The 23,831-nt window shown below is 33.1% G+C and overlaps 1 protein-coding gene across 2 annotated transcripts; it reads left to right on the top strand.

Annotated features, from left to right (window-relative positions):
- The first annotated feature begins 1,053 nt into the window (after positions 1–1,053).
- LOC148624631 (uncharacterized) lies at positions 1,054–23,325 on the top strand. Of its 2 annotated transcripts, none has more exons than XM_088567393.1 (6): positions 1,054–1,195; positions 16,431–16,441; positions 16,827–17,074; positions 18,490–18,583; positions 21,754–21,801; positions 22,128–23,325. In XM_088567393.1, the coding sequence occupies exons 2-5, from the start codon at positions 16,433–16,435 to the stop codon at positions 21,796–21,798; spliced, it is 396 nt and encodes a 131-aa protein (XP_088423519.1). In that variant the 5' UTR covers positions 1,054–1,195; positions 16,431–16,432; the 3' UTR covers positions 21,799–21,801; positions 22,128–23,325. The 2 variants fall into 2 exon arrangements, with proteins under 2 accessions (XP_088423519.1, XP_088423518.1); XM_088567392.1 differs by having other exon boundaries at positions 1,055–1,195; positions 21,754–21,811.
- The last annotated feature ends 506 nt before the right edge of the window (positions 23,326–23,831 follow it).

The following is a 23,831-nucleotide window of genomic DNA, read 5'->3' as shown; positions in this document are numbered from 1 at the left end:
AAAAAAAATAATGTTGATTTTTTTTAAGTTACAATGTGCAATACAGTAAAACGGTTTTGATTTTATAATTCTGCATTCCTTTATCGCTTTATTATTGCGTGTTTATTGCATTTACTGAAATACAACCTTCCAAAAATCAATTGAAGTACTGAAATAAAACTCAGCCTTTTAAATACATGTATTGTACTGCGTGAATTTTCAAATTTTGTTCTCAACAAATATGTCGCCTGTACGGAGCCCTGTAAGTGCCATACAAAAACAAAAATTACAAAGACGTGCGCACAAAATATTAAATTGTGCGCATGAAATATTAAAAAGTAAGCACGAAATATTATAATGTGCGCACGAAACGATAAATTGTGCGCACAAAATACTAAATCGTGCGCGCGAAATACTAAGTCATGCACACGAAATGCTAAATCATGCATATCAAAAGCTAAGTCGTGTGTACAATATACCATATTTAAAATGTTAAGTCGTGCACATAAAGTAATAAATCATGCGCATGCGACTTACAGTCGAATGACAGTTGACACGAATGAGTTCAAGCACGTGGAACATAAGTTAAGGTGTCAGGACTTTCCTTGCCATAATATTTTGACATCTTTCTTCCCCAAAGAGATGTCGATTTTTTTTCTCAGACACCCATATTTAATTAAGATGTAACGCGCGAAGTTCGTGTATAATGAGTAACAGGGATAAAGAAAACTATTATAGAAAACGTCTTTTTTTCGCTAGTTGACAGTCTTGTAAGACTCTGAAAGACTTAATATTTCGTGCGCACGACTTAGTAATTCGTGTGCATGATTTATTATTTCCTGCGCACAACTTAGTATTTCGTGTACATGATTTAGTATTTCGCGCGCACGATTAAGTATTTTGTGCGCGTGATATAGAATTTGGTGCACACAATGTCGTATTTCGAGCACACAACTTAGTATATTTCGCGTGCACGTTTTAAATATTTCGTGCGCACGACTTAGTTATTTTTTTTGCATGGCACTTACATGGCTTCGTACACCTGTCAAACTGTTGAATATTTAAAGAAAATCTTGATTAGTTCTGAGAACTTTGGAAGGAAGTTTTTGGTTTTACCCGACCACATAATTTTTTGTTATCAAGCGGAACGACATTTTAAGTTTTAGTTTGATTGAAATTATTTATTCTTGGGTAAAAAAGAATAACATTTAACAAGGTAAGGGGAAAAAGTTTATAGAAACTGTAGAATATTAACATTATGCTATTTTCAGTCGATGAAAAGCCTTACCAACATTGTAGATAGAATTCCAGAAGGTCCGTACATCCGTCAACACAATTGCATATACTAACTTTCCATTAGAAAAGACAGGGATTTTTTACAAAGAGTAACTATCTAAATCATAATTTTTTAATATGCACATAATATTAAAACGTGCAAGAAGTCTTTTTTATTTGTCCGAATTGAAAATACTAACTTCACTGCTTGCATATTCTTCCAAGTTGTGGAACAACATTGACAAGAAAAAGGAAAAAGTAAGAAAAACATTGGTAATTGTATTTGTAATAGAAATATTATACTAGTATATAATATTACGGTCATACGGAAATCATATTTTTAACTTATATAGAGGAATTTCGTCTGCGTGTTTGTGTTATTTATTTTTACAAATATGACGCCTTCACGAAACTACCATGCAAAAGTGTGTGTGTGATGTTATTATACCCCACTCTAATACTTCTCTGATAGGGATGCCGCTGGGATTCTGTAACCCCATCCTATTTATACAGTTTGCTTTTGAAAAAAAATGTAGACCTTTTTATATATTTTGTCAAAAAAAGAGACCTAATTCCATTTATATATATTATGATGAAGGTGAAACCTTTTAACGCTCAACAAAGAAACATTAATTAAAAACAACTTTGGTAATTTTTGTCAGCTCTTATTTGATATATTATACTTATAATCTTCAAATATGGTAAATTTTGTAATGATATATGCCCTAAAGAATTATTCTAGTTGTCATGGTCTGATATGTCTATTGGCCGAAATGTCCGGCATTCATAAGGAATTATTGGTTGTCATGGTTCGAAATATGATTCTGATAACTTACAAAACGTCTTAAAAGATTTCTTTTGCTCAAATTTTGTTTCGATTTGTATTGTTATGTTCTTTGTTGTGTATGTCTGTTTTCCATGTCTGGTCTTTGTCCCTGGATTACATTCTTTTGATTGCCTTAACCTTGGTTCCGTTGATTAATCTTTAATTTTGTTTTTTTTAACAATTTGATTCATTTTAGGCTAAAAACCACTAATTCCACTTCCAATAGGCTTTTATGCTAATTTCATAATATTCAATGGCTTCTCTGGACTTTACCTTAACTATATATCAGCATGATTCTACATATGTCAGCTCACAATCCTCAGAATGGCATGTGGGGTTAGCAGACTTGCAGTGCAGTACTGGTTACCGGAAGTGAAGTGTCTATAAATAGCATGGGAAATCCCAGCGTTTTCACAAGATAGGGTATATTTAGAAATCATTATGGAGATTAGGCTTCACATCACAAGAAGCAAAATGCATCTATAAAATGTACAGAAATGTTTTTCCTTTCAGAAACTGTTTAAAATTTTTAAATGAGATGAGAACTTTTTTCACAGCACTATGAGGAACAGGGGTAATTTCTGCGTAGGACTATTTTTGCCTACATTCCAAATGCTCATTGGTTGAATTGGTGGTCTGTAACCTTTATTGAATTGTTTCAATTCGATTCTTTCTTTTATCGATCATTTTCGTTTCGTTTCGCAATTTTTATGACCCGAGAATTATGGGTAATATTGATTAGGTAATTTTCGTAAACATCTGAGCGCCAAACTGCAGACTATTATGGCCAACCCTATTTTGGAAAAGCTATGATTCGATTTACAAGTATATTTAATTATCGAAACTAGCGAATGTTTTCCGAGACTGGTTTGGCTCTCAATAGCATATATACAGGTATGCCCAAATGAAACTGCCATTATGCTGTTTTTCAGCTCCTGAAAATGAAGGTACAAACCGGATACTGATGCATTTTCCTGAAATAAGTATACAGAACCAATTGATAATACAACCATAAACCGTATAAGGAGTGTTCCCTTGATAATGATACACTTGGACATATAATAGCAATATTCATCATGCAATACTAAAATAATTTCCCGAGTGCAAGTCCGAGTGTTACAAGAATAGGCCTGCAGCACCGCTAAGCTTGTCGTAAAAGGCGACTAAATAGTGCTCAGAACCCTAGCCGGGGGCTAGGGCGCTCTGCCCACAGAGCAACTGGGATGTGTGCCCCAGGTGGTGGAATGGGGTACCCCTGGCGTGTTACATGCTGGGGTTGTCAGGATATAATACGGAAAACCTGACCGCAAGCCATATTGGTGCATCGTGTTGGGAAAGATGCCACGTTCCTCGCACGTTAAAGAACCCTACTGTGGTATTCTTCCGGAGTAGGAACCATTGGGCTCCGCCACAGGAGGCTAAATTGCCCAACCCTACCCATTTCTCCCTATTTCCAGTGGCAATCAAAATTTGTCGACTCCATTGTCCTTGTGTCCCATCCCCTTTTCATTTCATCATCATTTCATGTTCATTTTATCATCAATTTCATGTTCATCGTCTGAATATAGCTGAAATATTGCTGCTCGAACGTTTAACCCCAACAAACAAACAAACAAACGAAAATAATTACACCAGATGATAGGAGTGGACAATGATGTTTTTCATATATTTCGTAATATATTCTTTATTGACTTATCATATAATTATGTTTCGTTTCTCCCCACATATTCACATGTTTTCAAGCTGGAAAATGGTACCTATTCCAGCGGCTCGTCCTATATCACCTTGTATATAGGAAGTGTCCCCCGGAGAGTGTCCGTCCCTCAGTCCACAACTTTACCGTTTGAGTTTTCTCTGTTACTATTTGAATGAACATTCTTTAATGAATTTTGCTCACAGATATTGCAGTTTCTTATGCATATGGCTGTATACTTCGTTAAATACTTAAACTTAGCAAATTTAAAACCTAACCACTCCTCAAGCATTTAAATCGTAATGGTACATATTTTAAAAGTTGGACGTAATTACACGCTACACTTGTTAAAAATGGGTTAGGTTACCAATTAAATACACATATATACATTGACATTAAAATGTGTCTGATTCTTATTAAGACACATTTTAAAATACCATGTAAACAGAACTGTCTGAATGAAGTTAAAAAGCTAAAATGCATTGTCCCCATTTTGATTATCACTAACGAGTGGATTGTCACTAGATCTGGTCTTTTGGGGACTGTTCTGTGAAAAATATTTGTATGACTTTGTGATAGATCTTCAAATATAGTCGCCACGGCTATTTTCAAAACAAAAAATAAGAAGTGGAAGATTTTCGATTTCACTCTAAATTTCCATACTATTCGAGATGTGTCTATAATCTTAATAAGTCTTTCCTCTAAGTAATTAGTTTTAGATGTAGCCACACCACTGAATGGGATATATCGCTCTTGGGAGGCCAGATATTTGCCTTTCATATTCAAAGCCTTATCATTGAACAAGACTGAATAATGCAAGTTAAAAAAAACCATCATCGGCATTGAACTGTCAAATTATAGTATTTTGAACCTTACAGAGTCTCAGGAGTCAAGATATGCTCTAAATTTTTAGACTAAATGACACCGAAAAGAAAGAAAAAAAATCAAAATCCACTGCAAACATTTGATTGGTACATAAGAAAACATCTAGGATTCTCAATGAACATTGTGACAAAGGGAGATTGCTGTCTTTAAACTGGTATTTTACAGCTAATAAGAACATTTTTTTATTGACAACCCTTTTTGCAGATGATACATTATTAGGAGTTTCGGAACCGATCTTAAACGTATTAAACCTGTCTTCAAAGATCATGATCATGCGGAACTAGACGAGTGGTCTAAAAAGTTTTTGATGATGTTTAATGCAGTTAAGACGGAAGTCAATGATTTCTAACATAATTATAAACATTAAATTCAATAACCATGGAAGTTTAATTGTTGACTCTCATGGACACTTAGGTGTAACATTTAGTCAAAATGGCAATTGGAATATTCACATATATCATAAAAAGTGCTATGAAACATATCAATGTAATGCGAAAGCTTAAATATAAAATTAGTAGAAATACTTCAGAAAAGCTTTATCCGGTTTACGTACGTTCAATCTAAGAATATACATCAACTCATCAACTTCATTGTGATATTAGGTACCTTTGTACCTTCCATTACCGAAATTTTCCATTTAGTATTATCACAATTAATACTTTTGGGTTCTTTTGATGAATTTTGGCGATTTTTGTATTCAAAATTTATCAAATTTGCAAAAATCTTAGATTTTTCCGTTAAAAGTCACACAAGTTCGACTCTACATGTTATTGCACAACTAAAACATCTCAAATTTGGTGTCATTCGATAGAAAATTTAATATTCACCGTAAATAAACCATGAAAAACTAAGTTTCAAGAATGAATTTTCAAATAATGTAAAAAATATTACACCTACCCCTAAAAAACTGGTCTCAATATCAAACAGAATTCTCATTCACAGAATACTGACACTGTAGAACTCATATTGTAGGCATTCATAATGAAGACAATGGTGTACTCAACATATCTGATCATTTCTGGGGCTTAGTTTTTTTCTTTTAGGGATGACAATTACTATACAATCGAAAAAATGGGAATTTTCAGTTTGTTTGTTGGGGTTTAACGTCCGAGCAGCAATATTTCAGCTATATTCAGACGAGGGAATTTTCAGAATTTCGGAATTTCTTCTATATCACCCGTAATTGTCATTTTTCAGAATACCGTAGTTTAAACAAGCTTTTGTGTGATATGGTAATTAATATAATGTATTTTCAAAGAAGCACAAGTAATAAATATTTGAACTTTAAAAGAGTACTTGAAAAAAAAATTGCCAATTGCAGGTGAAATGGAAGAAAATATGAAATTCCGAAAATTCCGCTTTTCATGAAAAACTCATTATTGTCACATTGAAACTGAAAATTACTCGCCTGAAATGAAAAGATATGTTAATACATTGATGTATAGGACTCAAGTACCGAACATGTTCGACATCGATTATAATTTATGCTAAAAACTAGAATTTTGGTTCATGTTGAGGTATTCTTTTCATCGGTAGGGGGCGGCAATTTTTCACGAAATTGGACTTGGAAAAGTTTAAATATTTATTACTGAGAATTATTAAGCTAAGACATTATGTAATTGTATTTGAATATGCATAAGCTTGTTTGAAGAACGGTATTGAAATTAGAGGCTCCCAGGAGCCTCAATTGCTCACCTAGTTGAATTTTGTCTTTCAAGGGCAGTAAATTTAAGAAGAATTTCTATCATAGTTTTCAAGATGTTAGCTGAAAACTAAAAAAAATTCTCATTTTTTCCCTTTCAAGAGCAATAACTCTTACAAGGAATCGTCTGACAACTTTTATCCCTGAAGACTTTTGTAGTCCTAATAGTATGGATCATTTCACCTATTGAAAGAATTTGGCTAAACCTAACGGTTTTGGAGATTTATGCGAAAAACTACTGCCTGACCACTATGCTCTATTTTTAGTAACGGCGGCCATGTTTTACAACAAATCAAAAAATCCCCACATCAGTTCTATGCAGGATATCCCAAAGAACATTGCTTCAAATTGGTCATGTAGTGTCAGATGATAAGATTTTTGAAAGAAATGACATAAAAAATAGCAAAAAATATTGAAAAAAGGGCAATAACTCCAACATGGTTTAACGGATTAAAATGAAAATTTGACTACAGATAGATCTCATCATGCTGAACACTTTTACCCCGTCAGACTTTAGCAAAACCTAACGGTTTTAGAGATATATGCGAAAAACTACTGTCTGACCCCTATGTTCTATTTTTAGTAACGGCGGCCATGTTTTTAACAGATCAAAAATCCCCACATCGGTTCTATACAGGATACACCTAGAAATATTCATATTAAGTTTGGTTCAAATTGGTCTGGTAGTGTCAGAGGAGAAGAGTTTTGAAAAATTGTTAACGACGACGACGATAGACTACGACAGACCCAAGTGATGGCAATAGCTCACTTGGCCTTCCACCAGGTGAGCTAAAAAATACCAATTACAGGTGAAATGGAAGGAAATATGAAATTCACAAAATTTCCCCTTTTTATGAAAACTCGTTATTGTCACATTGAAAATGAAAAATACTCACCTAAAATGAGAAGATATGTTGGGTACATTGATAACTTGACTTGAAAAAGTTCAAATATTCATTCCTTGGGCTCATTTGGAAGCTAAGACACTATATGAATGTACCGTATCACACAAAAGCTTGTTTAAACTATGGTATTCTGAAAAAAAAAATGACAATAACGGGTGATATAGAGGAAATGATTTTTCGATGGGGTATGGGTTATTTTTTTTAGTTTACCCCACAGCCTTAAGTGTTAACGCAACTTACTATTGTAACGCTGAATTATTTGGCTACACGATGATTTATATGTCCGTTTACTTCGTTTTGTAGAAGGAAGAATCTCAAAGAAAAAAAAAACGTAAACAATGGACTTTTGCCTCAACGAGGTATAAGAAAGTAGCCAAAAAATACAAAAATTCTTCAGTTTATTTTTTGGCGACAAAAAGATTCGTTAATGAGAGGTATGAGGGTACCTAAAAATCATATTTTGGTTGAGATTGGGGTAGGGGTGCACGGGGGGTTGTCTCAGCCCATGTACTATAGTTGAATATTGCAATTGTAGATATTTCATTCATATACATAGATAGGCGAAGCTATCCCCTAAAAGTCCCTCGCGACATTTCCCGCTAAATTTGGGGCATATTTCAGGTCCAGGAATGCCACCTATCGGATATATGAGAGACTATGCCCTGTATTATAGAGAATGAATTCATTTAATAGTGCCTTTAATAATAAACATAAAAAGTAACTCGTGCTTTGATATAGAACCCAAACCACATATTTTGTTAACCCGGGCCGGATATGCATATATATGAGTATGGAAAATAAATAATCTAGCCAAAGTTGTGATGAAAATAAATAATTTGACTTTCACCAGGCTAGAAATAAAACTTCTGACCTGAAAAAAATTGTCACCCCCCCCCCCGCCCCCACCCCCCAAGAATCTAATGGTCGTCCCCTAACCGCAGACGACAAAGTGCATTTACCCGGGTAAACGCCTTCTTAACAATACTGTCTATTTTGTTGTGCCATGAACTGTTATCTGAAAATATTATTCGGAGATGCTTGTGACTTGCCACCTCTTGTATGCTCTGATTGTTCATCTTCAAGACCGGATGCACTAATGGGGATGCCTTAATTCCGCGAAATAAGCATTGTCTCCGTTTTCTGTGGATTAAATGTAGTTGCCCATTGGTGGATCGCTATTTAAGAAATTCGCGACCATAGCCGGTGAATCAACGGTTACGGAGAGGGTAATGTCATCGGCAAACAACTTAATTATAAATATGATAAATAATACAGGTCCTAAGATAGAACCTTGTGATACTCCCGTGTTAATGGATGTCCACTCAGAGAAGCCTCCATTTAAACAAACGTGTTTAATTCCACTCAAATAATAACCAAACCAATGTCATAACTTTTTAACTTAAAAAATAGACCCGTGTACCATACGCGATCGAATGCTTTGCTTATATCACAAAATACTACTCTGATCTCCTTCCCACTATCCAAAGCTTTACTAAAAGTATTCGATATATCAATATGCTGGTTTATGGCGGAATCGCCTTGCGTAAGTCCCGATTGATGAGCGATTATAACCTTATGACGTAAAAGGTAGTTGTGCATATATTTATAGACGTATCGTTCCACGTACTTTGAAATAATATTTAAGAATTGGCAATACTAAACATTTGGTCTATTGAAAAATAACATAAATTTTCCATGCGCATATTGTTTATTGCGCGAAGTGCAATAAACAATATATGCTTATGGAAAATTTATATTATTTTTCAATAGACAAAATTTGTATTATAGCCAATTCTCATAAATTAATTTTAAAACATATTTTTATCCTTACACATGAGAAAAGTAGCTCTGAACTTTACTGAATAGGAGCGTGTCAATATTTTTTTTTATCCATTGAGATATAACAAAATTATTTTAACCAATCAGATTACAGTATTTATCTCAAATTAATTTATTTAACAATGAAATCGGCCTGTAGTTATTTTTTTTTTTACCTCGTAGGCATTTCCATTTTTATAAATCGGTGTAACTGGTCCGCAAGCCTTTCTAATGTTCAGGTTAAGCAAGACATCCTCAGCATCTGTCTCAGAAATGCATTTATTATCTAACGAGATATCGCTCTGGATAGGGTCAGGGAAAGTAGTATTAGAGTCGTCGAGCACAGTTTGCGAAGCAAAACAAAAACAAAGACAAAAACCGGTTAAATTCATTAGCCTTTTCGTTATCATCGAAAATGAGCGTATCGTTTCTAAGCAAGGGGGTAATGCCAATATACAATTGCTTAATTCCAGAGATCTGATTACTGATCTTCAACCAATTTTTAGTCGTCGGTTTACTATCAACAATTTTTCTAACAATCATCTCTAGATCGACGAATAAGAGGAATTATTTCGTTTCGCGTGTGCCTGAATTTAGCTCAATCCGTCTGTCTATTTAACCTCTTAGCTTATTAGTGAATGCGTCGTTTTTTACGAGTAAGTTTACGGATATCGTTGGTCATCCATTTCGGATTCGATTTACGGATGGTTACATATCTATTTGTAATGCACCGGGCTGCCCTGTCCAAAATGTCCGAAGAAACATCGCGAGTGATAGTACTTGTATCTACATTACCGCTGGCGAAAATGTTCCAATTAAGATCTGACGAAATACGTCTATACGCGTCATAATCACTACGGTCGTACAGCCATATCTTAAGTTTAAATGACTTACAGCTTGGTTTAAAACATTGATTGGACAGTGATATTTTATCTGGTCCAATAAAGGGGGCATCGTGCCAGTATAAGGGACTTAATCTAAACTACTGGTCATTATCAAATCAATGGTAGACGACGAATGCTCAGTGAAAATAGTTCATCTATCATCTGCTCCAAACTATATGATATACAGATCCGTTTCACCTTAGAATTTACATAATGTTAGTTAAAATAAAATCACCAGTAATGATAACTTGATCACAGTTAACATCATTCACTGCTGACTCAACAGAGCGTTCAACTTCCGACAAAACCTCAATGTTACTGTTGTGTGGCATACAAAATGTACCATAAAGCAACTTTTTCTGACAAATCTTTAACTGAACCCACACTGCTTAAACTTCAGTCAAAACATCTAATGGCATGAATGTTTTTATTAACATAGACAGCAACCCCTCCCCCTTTCTTACCCCATCCCTATCTATTCGAAATGATTTTGGTAGTTGGGGAGCTCTGCCGAGTCAGCATATCAAACTCACAAAACTCGGCTGCAATTACGACAAATTTTGGTATTAGACTCTGAACATTTGAGTGTAAATATGAAACTGAATTAGAGAGTAAATCGCATAAACTGGTACCCTGGTACCATAAACTGGAGAGGTCAGAATCTGAATGCTCGCTATTATCATCACAGTTTAAATTATCATCTGCAGGACCTGGATTTGGATGTAAACCGCTGATCAATAAGAGCAGCTCAACAACGAGTAGAAACACTGTAAATAATTTAAAAATTCAGTAACGAGAAGGGTATATTTTTACGATGACTTTTATCACTTTCCAGATCCATTGACATAATAAGACATAATGCAATTAATGCTAGGGATCCTATTTTGTTCCCTGAATAAGCAATTAAATAAACACAAAAAAAAACCTTCAAACAATGACAATGGTCTATTATATTTTAGTGCAAAGGCAAAACGGACAACTCTCATTCTGTATTGCCCTACTCCTATTCCTATTATTTAATTAAGAAATAATTCACAGAAACTCATTTTATCATTGTTTTACCACGGGCTGACCATTTATGCCGCATTATTTTACCCCGAGCGATAGCGAGCGACACCTTAGACGCGCCATATTTGTCCATATTTGGCTGTACACTTTACGCTAGCTATGTCAGTTTTGGTTTCATACATGATGGTGCACTAGTATGTGGGCTGAGATAACCCCCGTGCATCCCCCACTCATCAACCAAAAATATGATTTTCTGGTACCATTATGCATCCCATTTACGAATCTTTTTGTAGCCAAAAAAATAAACTGAAGCATTTTCTGTATTTTTGGCTACTTTTTATACCTCGTTGAGGCAAAACTCTATTTCCAAGTTTTTTGATTATACGAACTCCCTTTTTCTACAGAACAAAGTCAACTGACATATGTATGTATCATCATGTAGCCCAATGTCTCAGCTTTACAATAGTACCAAGAAAGTTGCGGTAACAAATTAGGCTTCTTTTTGCGGTAAAATGAAAAAAATATACCCCTACCCCGCCGGAAAATCGCTTAAATTGACATATTTTTCAATGTCAAAACCCCTAGAGTATTTATGCTTCAGTAAAACTTATTTGGTTTTTTTCTGTTTAGTATTATCACAATTTATACTTCTGGGATTCTTTTGATGAATTTTGGCGATTTTTCGGCGGGGCAGGGGTATATTTTTTTCATTTTACCACAAAACCATAAGTGTTACTGCAACTTTCTTGGTACTGTTGTCAAGCTGATACATTAGGCTATACGATGATATCTAAACTTGTTTAGTTTTTTTCACACATGCTATCCCAGGAAGGCTAAGACTCTCAAACAGTTAAGTCACAAAAATCTTGGCTTTTTGACCCAGTGGGGTACAAATATAGGCTTATACTCATATTCTTTGGCGACAAATTGATTCGTAATTGGTGGTATAAAGGTACCTAAAAATCACCATGAAGTTGATGAGTGGGGGTTGGTGCACGGTGGACGCTCCCAGTCCGTGGACTACACGTGGCACGTATCAGGTGCTGCCGAGTATGTGTGATATAATGTTACTTTTCTAAAACATTATATTTAATAACATTGAATATAATATAACTTTTCTAAAACATAATATTTAATATCATTATTAAATATGAAATATGAACTCGATGTTCATTCACGCTGAAAGCAGCTAATACACATCGGAATGTTACGTGTACTTGTTTACAATCCAAAGAATGTAATTCAGGGACAAAGACCAGACACGGAAAACAGACATACACAACAAAGGTTGTAATTATATCAATATGACCATTCCATCCACCATCATCAGATATTGTAAATCTAGGTGTTTATGGTGCTTAACTTGGGTTATGATGTCATTATTAAGGTACAATTCTGGGTGATAAGGTTTGTTGGTCTTTCTATAGACTGTCATGCTTTATGTTTTACGGGAATTGAATGTAACAAGTCATTGCACAGACAACAAATGGATTTTGTTTGAGTCATCGTTAAGAGTAAGCGAAGCTGATTCACGATTGTCAACAATAATTTAAAGGCTAGTATCATCAGAAAAATAATTTAATGGTAGACTTGATTTCGGAAACGATATCATTTATGAAGATAAGGAACAATAAAGGACCAAGTATTGATCCCTGAGGAGCACCGGCTCTTATCATCAACCATTCAGAAAAACAATTGTTAATAACAACGCGCTGTTTCCTCTCCTGTAAATAGTTAGTAAATCATTCTAACAAATCCTTGCCAATTCCCAAAGTCTTTAGTTTACAAATCAGTCCTCGATGCCAAACCTGATCAAATGATTTGCTGATATCACAGAAGATAACTCTTACTCCCTTTCATTGATCAAGAGCTTTTCCAAATTTATTAGTGACACTTATTAATTGTTTGACGGCTGAATCTCCTGGTGTAAATCCAGACTGGTTACAAGTTATTATTTCATTTGACCGAAGATAGTTATACAGATGTTAAAAGACACATCTTTCTAAGACTATCTCAATGACACTTTTTAAAGATATGGGTCGGTAATTGTTAATTTCGTTTTGAGAACCCGATTTGAATACAGGGCTTACATTTGCCAGTTTCCAACTTGAAGGGAATCTACGTAAACGCAGGGACATGTTAAATAATTTGCTAGGAGTATTTCAAAACAGAAGATGATTCTTTAAGAATTCTTTGATTTATATTGTCAGGACCAACAGCCTTAGTTGTGTCTAAGCATTTAAGTATATCTTCAACTTCTCCGTCATTGATACTAATAGAGGGCAGGGAATATATAGTTTCTTGTTCTATTTGTTTTGGTAGGGTCTTATTCGAGTCGTCTACCCTACATTGATCATTGAAATATTCATTAAAAATCAACGTCTTTTCTTTGTCATCGCCGATTAGATCGTCACCAATCTTTAAAGGGGGTATTTTAGGTTTATTAAAATTTCCCAAGAGCGATTTTACTAATTTCCACCATTTTTTGCGTCAATCTTATCATTTACTATTTTGTTTGATATGTTGCTATAATAGTCAGATTTCGCATTTTTATCGGCTAGATTACACTTGTTTCTTAATTTTCCCAACTACCCGGACTATCATGCTTTTTTGCTTTGTTATGACAGCGGTTTTTCTTCCTAAGTATTTTTTTTATGAAAAAGATTTATGAAGGAAAATATATAGTATTCATGTTTATATTAGTATTAATGGAGATACACTCAGTGATTAAAAAATAATCTACATTATTTATTAATTTTTTAAAGGAAAGAGCGCTGTGATAAATACAAAACATTGTCCATTTCATGGGAAAATTAAACCATAGTTATGTTTAACCAAGGAGTTAATTCAACTCCTTGGTTTAACCATATAATTCCACCTTATATAAAATTGCTGTATTTTTACTGGTTTAGAGCCGGGATATTTTTTACGATTTCCCTATTGGGGTATTGCAAATACCCCGCAACATAGAAAATCACCAGCGCCAAAAGTAGCGTGCTTCCGAACGCCTAGAGCTAGACTTTTCATCTGTCGAATGAAAACTACACCAACGGTTAAGATGGCCGGTCCGTTGAAAATCGGTTTGTTGATGCCACTGAAGAAGAAATGGAATGAATTTAACTTCCTCGAAACCAGTATTTTTGGTAAATACCCCTTGTCAGCATGATATGTTTGAATGTATTATACTGAAAACCTAATGATTACAAGGTCCAATATTTGATGACTAGATACCCCCTTGAGGACACTCAAAGAAAAAGAATAAATGATATTCGGTGGAAGGGGTGGAAGGGAGATTAAGATTCTTCGTTTCCTTTCCCATTCCTGTACTGCCCATGGAACCACTACTTACACTCATAACATATATTATACGTACCTGTTACAATGCAACAGCTGGTCCAGGACAAGACATAGTGATTTTTGTGTCATCGAAATTCGTACATGCTTGTTGCATATCCCGATTGCAGAATATTGGGAAAGAAAACTTCCCCGTTTTTTATTTTTTTGACACATTACAGGAAGAATCTATACCAAGCGATGCTTGATTTGATCGAAAATAAACAGATAAAGGAACTTATCCATATAAGCTTTGTCATTCCTCACTATAGTAGAACTGGGACTTTTGCCAATGCACGGTAAATTGTCAACTAATTATCGAACAAAAACATTTTCAAAGTGTATCATTGACATATACATTCTCCATTTGATATTGTTCGCAGTTTTTTTTGTATTTATAGTGTTTCTTTAGTTTCAAGTTTTCGATGAAGCTGTATTATTTAAGCGTTTTTTTTTCTATTTTTCGATTACATAAAATTATATATATGCCACTAGTTAATAGTATTTAACCCCACTAACACTTTTAGAAATCGGATTCAGGGACATTTGATAAAATGGTACACGATTAGGACAAATACTATATGACAGATTGCGAATGAACAATCATGCTTCACTTTACCAAGATATGTTCAGTCGTAAAGTCCCCTTACTGCACCCGTGGTTATGTCGAATCACCTTCCAATTTATTGCATGCTGTTTTGACCCAAATATACTCTATTACGAAATGAAATCATATTTTCCATGGCACTTGATGTACCTATTACTGTAAACGTATTGTATGGCTCAAATGTTCTAAATCGTGAACAACATGTAGAACTTTTTCTTAAAGTTCAAAAGCTTATTCAAAAAGTAAAAGGTTTATTAATGACTGACTTTTATGTACTACATCTCTTTACTAATTTCATAATTCCATTTATTCTATTCGTTTTTTCGCTAGTCGGTTAACAAATTATTCCACATAGTTTTTGATTTATACAAGGTTTTTTTTGCAGGACAAGGACATTTGCATAAGCTTCTATCCGTAACCTACTATTTAGCTTCTATCCGTAACATGTACTTATTGTATTTGTTTGTATTTATACACTTGAATAAATATATTTAAACTAATATTACAATCTATTTAAGTGTTTTAAACAACACCTGACAGACAATTAATTTCGACACAATTAGTGTAGGCGAAAATATGCTTATCTATCACATGACACTACTGGCTATTTCTACCGAAGACATCTATGGCAAGCCAAAGTGGACAAAAATGAGTGTTTTCTAATATTAAAAAAATGATTTTTTAAAATTGCAAATTCCTTTTTTAATATTACAAATTCATTTTCTAATATTACGAATTCAATTTGTATTATTACTAAGTGTGTGATTTTTTTGTAATATTACAAAATGAATTTCTGATATTAGAAAATATTTTCTAATATTAAAAAAAATGATTTTGTAATATTTAAAAAAAATATTTTCTAATATTACAACATAAAAATTTTTGTTCACTATGGCTTGCCATAGACACCTATGTATTTAATGGAAAATAAAAGAAACATCACAAAAATTTCATAAAATACCTTTCTGTACAGAATGTTCGAAGGAAAGAAAAACGAAAAACGAAACTGCTCGAAGAAGACATTTGATTGTCCAAAACATTTGTCCTACATTTCTTAATTCCTTACATTTACCTTCAGATAATTTAATAATTATAATAAACATGACAATAATGATTCAGATATTAATAACATACAATATGGCAAAAAACACAATTTTAAAATGACCTATTTTAGTTGAATGTATAAATATTGTTCATTGCAATTGTATATACTGAATATTACATGTCAAAATCTGTATCGCATGCCATATCAACCCGAGACTCGTGTATCACCCCAAGGGCAACCGACCCGCTGGGTGATATTGGTGGAGGGTTGATACCACATGTGATACAGATTTTTACATGTCATGTTCATTATATCATATATTTTAAAGCTATACTTAAAGCAAGGAGTTAAAATGTATATACAATAAAGGTATAATTTAAGGTAACTATATGATATATATGTATAATACATATACCAAATTAAAATAACACAAAATATTTATAATATACATATTTTTTATATTATTTCAGTCATGGCAGATGTAAGTAAATATACAATAAGTGAAGTACAATTTTTACTTATGCATTATTTCCTGTTTATACATGTATTTTAGTGATTTTTTTCCTCCAAAATCAGACCAATGAAATAGTCCAAGTACATGTAATACAATAGTAATCGATTTATTGGAAAACGGTTTTTCACACCAGCATTCAGTCTCTATGCTAAAACATGATTGAACAGATATCTACAAATGTTTCCTGTAAATACCAAATCAACACAAATTGTGCTACCTAATAGCATACGGTGTAGGATCTCGACATTTTTTTTTTACTGTTTTTTAACGATGTGACAGAGATCATTGGTACGTAAATCTTTTAAATTATATCTTAAATAAAACAGTAATCAATTTCTATTCTTGCTCGCAGGCAGGCCTACCGGGTCAGCCACAACCGCCTCCATACCAACCCCCACCTCCTGGCCATGGACACTATCCCCAGCCTGGGTACGGACATCCACAACCAGGGTACGGACACCCACAGCCAGGATACCCCCCGCCCCCACACCCCGGTTATGGATATGGACCCCCTCCTCCACAGCAGCAGCAGCAACAACAACAGCAAGTTGTAATTGTAAACCAAAACCAAAGTCACGTTACCGTCAAGGAGGAAAGAGGGTAAATTTAAAATACATTGTAGAAAATTCACCAGAAATCTATGTTTCCTAAAATAAGTGTTGTCTTTGATTTAATTTCAGAAACATTGATTTAGTCATGAATAATGTTGCTGCTCAAGTATTCTATAAACTTAGTTCTGAAATATTTTCATTTTTACCTTTTATTTTTTATTCATCAATTGCCTTTTAATAACTGTTGTATCGTATAATTGACGGTATTTAAAGGCTATGATTTTCTTAATACCTTACTATAGACACTTACACATAGTATACTTAAAAGAGTATTTGTTTAGGACCGATATGGAAAGTTATGTTTTGTGCCAGCCCTATAAAATCACATGGAAACAAAGGTTTTCCTAAATTATATGAAAACCCTACCCTTTTCATACGATATGTCCTATGGAAAACACATAATTACAGTATGATTTTTATCTGCATGTTTTTCATGCATCAATTTGTAAGTCATAAACATGTTTTTCATGGCGGTTCTAGCTATAAACATATGAAAAGCAGATGAGAAACATTTGATTTTCTGGTGTTTTCAAAGCATATTTCACCTGAGTAAGAATTGAAAATTTCGATATGCGTTACATGTGTTAACCTCTCCTCTCATAAGCAACATTAAAGGCAAAAACATAGGAAGTTCCAAATTAAAAAAATATATACAGAAAAAGAAAATCGAAATAGGAAGCCAAATCAAGCACCGATGCTAATTCACCTTCATTCATATCAATAAGCAAATTCGATATACTAAGCTATTTATAACTTTAGTTAGGGTTTCGACTTGTTTTGTTCCTTTTTACAATTACAAAAAAAAAAAATAATCGGTTAGCAAGTAAGCATAATTTCCTATGAATATGTTCGTACTTAATATTCGTATATATTTTTTAAAGTTGTACAGAGCAACGGTGATCTTTTTACATTATTGTTTTATTTTTTTCTCAATTTAAACAACATTACCAACTCTGAGGAAATGTATATTTTATGACCCGCAACTTCCCTGAAATAAACCACCGGAAACAGGCAAGCATATAATTTATTGAAACCTTAAAAACTTTCCTCTAAAATGAGGTAGGTGAAGCCATGAGGATGAAATCAAATGTTAAAGAAGTCCGAATGAAAGCTTTGATACTTGACTTTTGAAATAAAATATATATGATTTAATGATTAATTTTCCTAGTTTTCCTGCTTATCAAAATGCAAACTACTGAAAAACCATAATTCATATTTCAGTATTGGTCATTTGACCTAATGTCTTGGCCACCGGAACTTTTTACTACACAAGCTAATAGCCACATGCACAAGGTGATAAGTCTAGTCTCGAGGTAAAAATGACAGTATCTACTCGCTGTTAAATGGTTTTTTTACCTTATTTGACAATTCGATATTCCCACTCTTACTTCACCATTTTTGTAGTTGTATGCCTGACACAACGAACTGGGAATGGTGGAATTGGCTGTTGTGTGTATTAGCTGTGATATTCCTAGGACCGATCGTTTTAGCAATAGCCGTACGTAGCTATAATAACTTGTAGCCGGAATCAATTTTTACGGAATGTTTAAAAATGCAAGTCAACTTCATAATGTTTTTCTTAAAGTGACAGATTTTTTTTTATAAAAAGAGCAGCACACACACGAAAAAAAAATTACCGATGCTTTGTAAATGACGTAGAAGTTATATTGATGGTATGCGTATAGTTGATCAGTATTCTAGAGTTTCTTCTTGAGAGTTTGGAGGAACACTTTTTCGACTAGTTATCAGCATTGCAGTGGGTACTAATCTATTTTTTTTTATATGAATCGAAGTTTCTTCCAAATCATGTGGAAAAACAAGCTACTTTCTTTAATTTCACCTATCGATATATTAACTATGTTCTCTCCATTAAAAATCCTAAAATTTGAAAATGGCGGCCATTTACTTATCATCCATAACAAGGATTTTTTTCTGTATCTAATTCCTGTTAAGAAATAGTAACTAAATAGACTACCGACACCTTTTCCTTTGCGTCATTTCAGGCTAGAAATAACTAATGTCACTTCCCATAGGTTCCAATGCTAATTTCACTAAGTTCAATGAGTTATGGCGCTTCAACCTTAAGTTAAACCTGAAAAAGACTATACATCACCTAAAAGCTGCATGTGTATACTAATAGCCCTGAAAATATTATGTTGGGTCTACTACCTTGCAGTGGCACCGGCTCCTAGAAGACAATGAGCTAAATTCGAATGGGAATTCCTCTACATTTCACAAAAAAGGGGTCTTCGTGCAGAACTCATAAAAATATTGAATTCAGTTAGTCACAGTGACCATTTTATGTAGAAATAAAGAAAATATAATTTCCTGTTAAACACAAGCTCACTTGTTCAGATTTGATGTGCACTTTTTCCACAGCAACATACCACAAGTACACTTAAACTTGTTAGGGACTATTTATGCGTATAATATAAAAGCTCATTGGTTGAATAAGTGGTATGTAACATTTTAGATCTTAACCTTGAATTCGACGAAAGTAGTGACCTCAGTACAAAAATATATGACAAACGAGACAACTTCAGTTTTAAAATTATGAATTTCCCTTCCCTGTTCAGTAATATTCCAGCTTCCCCTACATAAGATGTTTATATTTCTCAGTTTGAGTTATGCCAGAGCTAGGAGCAAATATTCTCTAACAAATATCTTATACGATACCCGAGATATTCCAAGAAATATTTCTCAATAAGATATATCCAGATCTTCTTGAGAAATATCCTGTTTCTGACAAACAGATGACTGATGATGGATTTCATAATATTAATAAATTCATTTTTCGCACTTTTTACTTGTATCTTAAATTACATTCATTTTGAACTTGAGACTGCTTCCCCGCTAACGTCAAAACTGATTTTGAAGTTGGTGTCTTCTTTGTTTACTTGCATTTTAACTGTAATAAGTTCCTTTTACTTTCACTTATTTACTGTTTTGACTACAGATTTACAAATTGTGACCTGTTGCAGAATAATGCTACTCACGCGTTATACTTAATAAAAAATAATTAATCGCATTGAAAGCGGAAGGTTTAGTGCGCTATAAAACCTTTGTTTAAACCGCAATATCCATCGGAAATGCCTGTATCAAGTCAGGACCATTGCAGGGGTTTCTAATTTTCCGGTTTTTACCCCCTCACTTTTCAATTGATATATTTCAGGTTATAAAGTGCACTATCTGGCTTTGCTTAAACTGTAGAAAATATGATGTTTCTTTTTTTGTTGTTGCGTAAATTATGCTTATCAAACAAAATAATGCTTATTTATTATTTATTTATTTGTTCGATAATTTTTTTCTAAAATTTACATTACTGTGTGGATATTTGTACTCTTTATCATAAATCTCTTGACTTTGGTGTTATGTTGAGAACTAAACAACAGTGTCGCCTATAATGTCTTAAGGTAGCAGACACGGGGTTTCTCTCAAATTTTCTCAGAATTCAATTTTCTTTAAATTTGTACATGATATTACATTAAATGTGGTGCATCATCTGTCAAATTTTACAGAAAATTCACCGTGCAGATTTTGAACAATGCGGACTAATATATTGCTATTTTTAGAAATCTGAATCATTGGCCTAACTGAACCATATCTGGTATTTTAGGGTCATTTCGACAATATATTTAAATAAATAACTGATATTAAGTCAAATTCACTTTAAAAGGGTTAATATATCAAATTTAACATGACATTTTATTCTATCTATTTTGTAGAAGAGCTTTTAGTTTATCAAAATAGCAAAATGGGGGTAATTTACGGGTATTTGCTTATATAAAAGCTTTATTTTGCAAAAAAAAAAAAAAATAAAATCCATAATTCAATTTTCGTACAAAACTGATATTGTATGGACTATTCAAATGCAAATCAACAAAAAAATTTTCAGAAATGGTCACCGCGTATTTTTTTTTAAATGTTTTAATGATCGTAAGGTAAGGCATTGAAATATTTTTTTAAATAATTAATTATTATGGCTAAAATCATATTAATATTCAATTACGTTACCCAATATCAAATTATGGTGACTTATATTGATGAAAGAGCACAAATATTCATACTGCTACACGAAGCCATTGAAGGGACAAACTTATATGCCAAACTTACTTTAGTGCTGTTTAGAGTTGTACAATGTATGTTGAACAAAGCAACAAAATGAAAACGGAAAGTCTTATTAGGAATTATAAAAGAAAGTATATATTTTTTTAACTTTAAAAGGTTAATAAGTTATAAAATTGGTAAGGTTAATAATGGTTAGCTGTACTGTCTCATGTCATGACAGAGGTTATTTTCACATTTCAATTTGAATATTTTATGTAAAGGAATCTTGGTTTGAAACAGAAGGCATCATTTCAAATATTTTCCCACCTTATAAATATAAAATCCTTAATGTACCCATTTGAAAAATTTAATCAATACTTCAAAAGAGCAGACTTACTGGGGCTGGCATCTTTGACTTTGTTCTAGAAGTTGAACCCTTTCTTGCAGTTATTTCCCTTACACATCAGTGTCACTTTGAAGCTTGCATATTACCAGTCATTCAAACACTCTAGTGACTATAATCTTTTCAATTTGGATACCTCCCTTACCCCAGGGGTACTCCCTTAAACGCATTTTGAAATGACATTAATTATCATTTTGATTTAAAATTCTTATTTGTAGATTGTTTGCTGCTGTCTTGTTGGAATGGCCGATGATAACAGATAAAAAGTAATACTCGGTAATGGTTAAAGAAAAAAAAAGTTTGTAGTTCATAGAGAAATTTTAAACAAAATTCACAGCAAGTTCGTATTAGTAAGGGCTTTAAACGACAATTTTTGTAGACGTTCTAAGCCGACATATTAAAAGAAAAAAATCGAATTCATTACCCACTGATCTAATGCATCAGATGATTTTTAGAACTGTAAAGTATTAATTGAAATGTTGAAGACATTCATTTGAGACAAGTAAGCATTTCAAAAGCATTTAGTTAAAAAGGTGATTGGAGTATTTCCTATATTACACAGGCTATCAAATATTTTACTTTTTAATTTCAGATTAAATGTAATTCGAGTACATGTTGTAATTTTCCTATCCTAATATGATGAAGAGTCTGAATTACTGAGGCGCTATTTTCTAGTTTTATGTATTATAGTTTCAATTCAAAATATATACTTATAGCGTTTTCTTTTACAATTTTCGTGGTTAGAGGAAATATATTGTGTTAAAACCAACAGTACAGAAGTCAAGCAGTCCTACTTTTTTGGCTAATAAACACAATTGAAGAATTAAGGAGTTTAAGGACGTTGATTGCGCGGTATGGCTTCTGTCACCATGACAATTGAACAATCATACCAGGTTTACGTCCTATCATCTGTAATAACGTTCTCCCTTGGATTTTATTATCCGTTGGATTTTTGATTCTGTGGTTCTGGACTACCCGCGAAAACGAAAGTTGGTACCGAAGAAAAATAATTGAAACCACATTTATTCCGTTTAAAAAAATGTTTATTTTGTTTACAGATAAAACAGTATCGTAATAAATATTTCTGTGATAGCAATCTTTGGTGTCTAGTAGTTCTTTGTCATGACTGTCGTCTGTGATATATTCCTTGATTTTTTTTTAATATTTCATTTGTATCATAATTTTATTGTCTTTTAAATTATGTACATTTTTTGGCCAGTTTTTACATATCTTGAACAGTCAAGATTGCTGATATCTTCGTAGTGGTGGTAAAAAGCGATAACAAATCTATTTATTTAAAACACATTACTAAAACAAATTTGATGAAAAAATATTATTTAAAAAAATCGCTATTCAAAAAAGAAAGTGCTGCTGAATGAAATAAAAAAAATACTTAAAGACCAAACACAAAGTCAAGTAGCATCAAATTATATGTTGTACAAATTTCCACATGCTTTACCACTTTGGCCTTGATGCCTGAATAAATTACTAATACCATTCTGAAATAGTTATTTTAAAAAGAAATTAAAGAATATCTGATAAAGTATGTACTGTCCACGTTGTAAAGTCTTACATATAAATCGATATAGTGACCAACGAGTGAAAATGCGTTGCAAAAATCTTTGTCATATGCAATGATCACTTATTTGTTTTCATTGCTTACTTTTATTTTCCGGTCAGGGAAACTGTTGTCTTCCTTTAGTTAATTTACTTATTTTGTTGTACTTTTTATTTGTGTTTGTCTTCTATTTTTTCTATATAGATTTAATGAAATATAGTGTGTTATGGAATTTTTGTTTCTTTATTTGACAATTCTGATTGCCTCTTTACATTTAACAATGGTATTCGGTATACATAACAAGTCGTCTTATTTAAAAAAAAAGTTTTCTAGTTATTTAGTTTATAACCGTATATATTAACATTGACAGGTCCATATTGTGCAATTTAAATGATTTAACACCAAATAATGTTTTGATTAAGAATACATTTTTATTTGAATCCGAATCCATTAGAAATGAATAATAAGTCATTTGTTTAATTTTGTTTGGGGCAATGAACTTGGTCGCATCTACCCCAAAGAAATTGAGATAAAGTATACTACAGACACCGTGAAGCCAGCCTCATATCTTGAACTATACTTAGAGATCGATGGTAAAGGAAAACTATTGAACAAACGCGATGACTTCATTCCGTATTGTCAACTTTCCTTTCATCTGTGGCAACATCCTTACAGCACCTGCGTATGGAGTTTTCATATCACAACTCATGTTATGCCAGAGGTTGCTGTAACAACGCA

The sequence above is a fragment of the Perna viridis genome, chromosome 2 (assembly GCF_037379345.1).
Source record: "Perna viridis isolate PV_CMFRI_1.1 ecotype Kerala chromosome 2, ASM3737934v1, whole genome shotgun sequence".
NCBI lineage: Eukaryota > Metazoa > Mollusca > Bivalvia > Mytilida > Mytilidae > Perna > Perna viridis.
The sequence above is the reverse complement of the archived record's forward strand: the minus strand, read 5'-3'. Positions and strand labels throughout refer to the sequence as shown.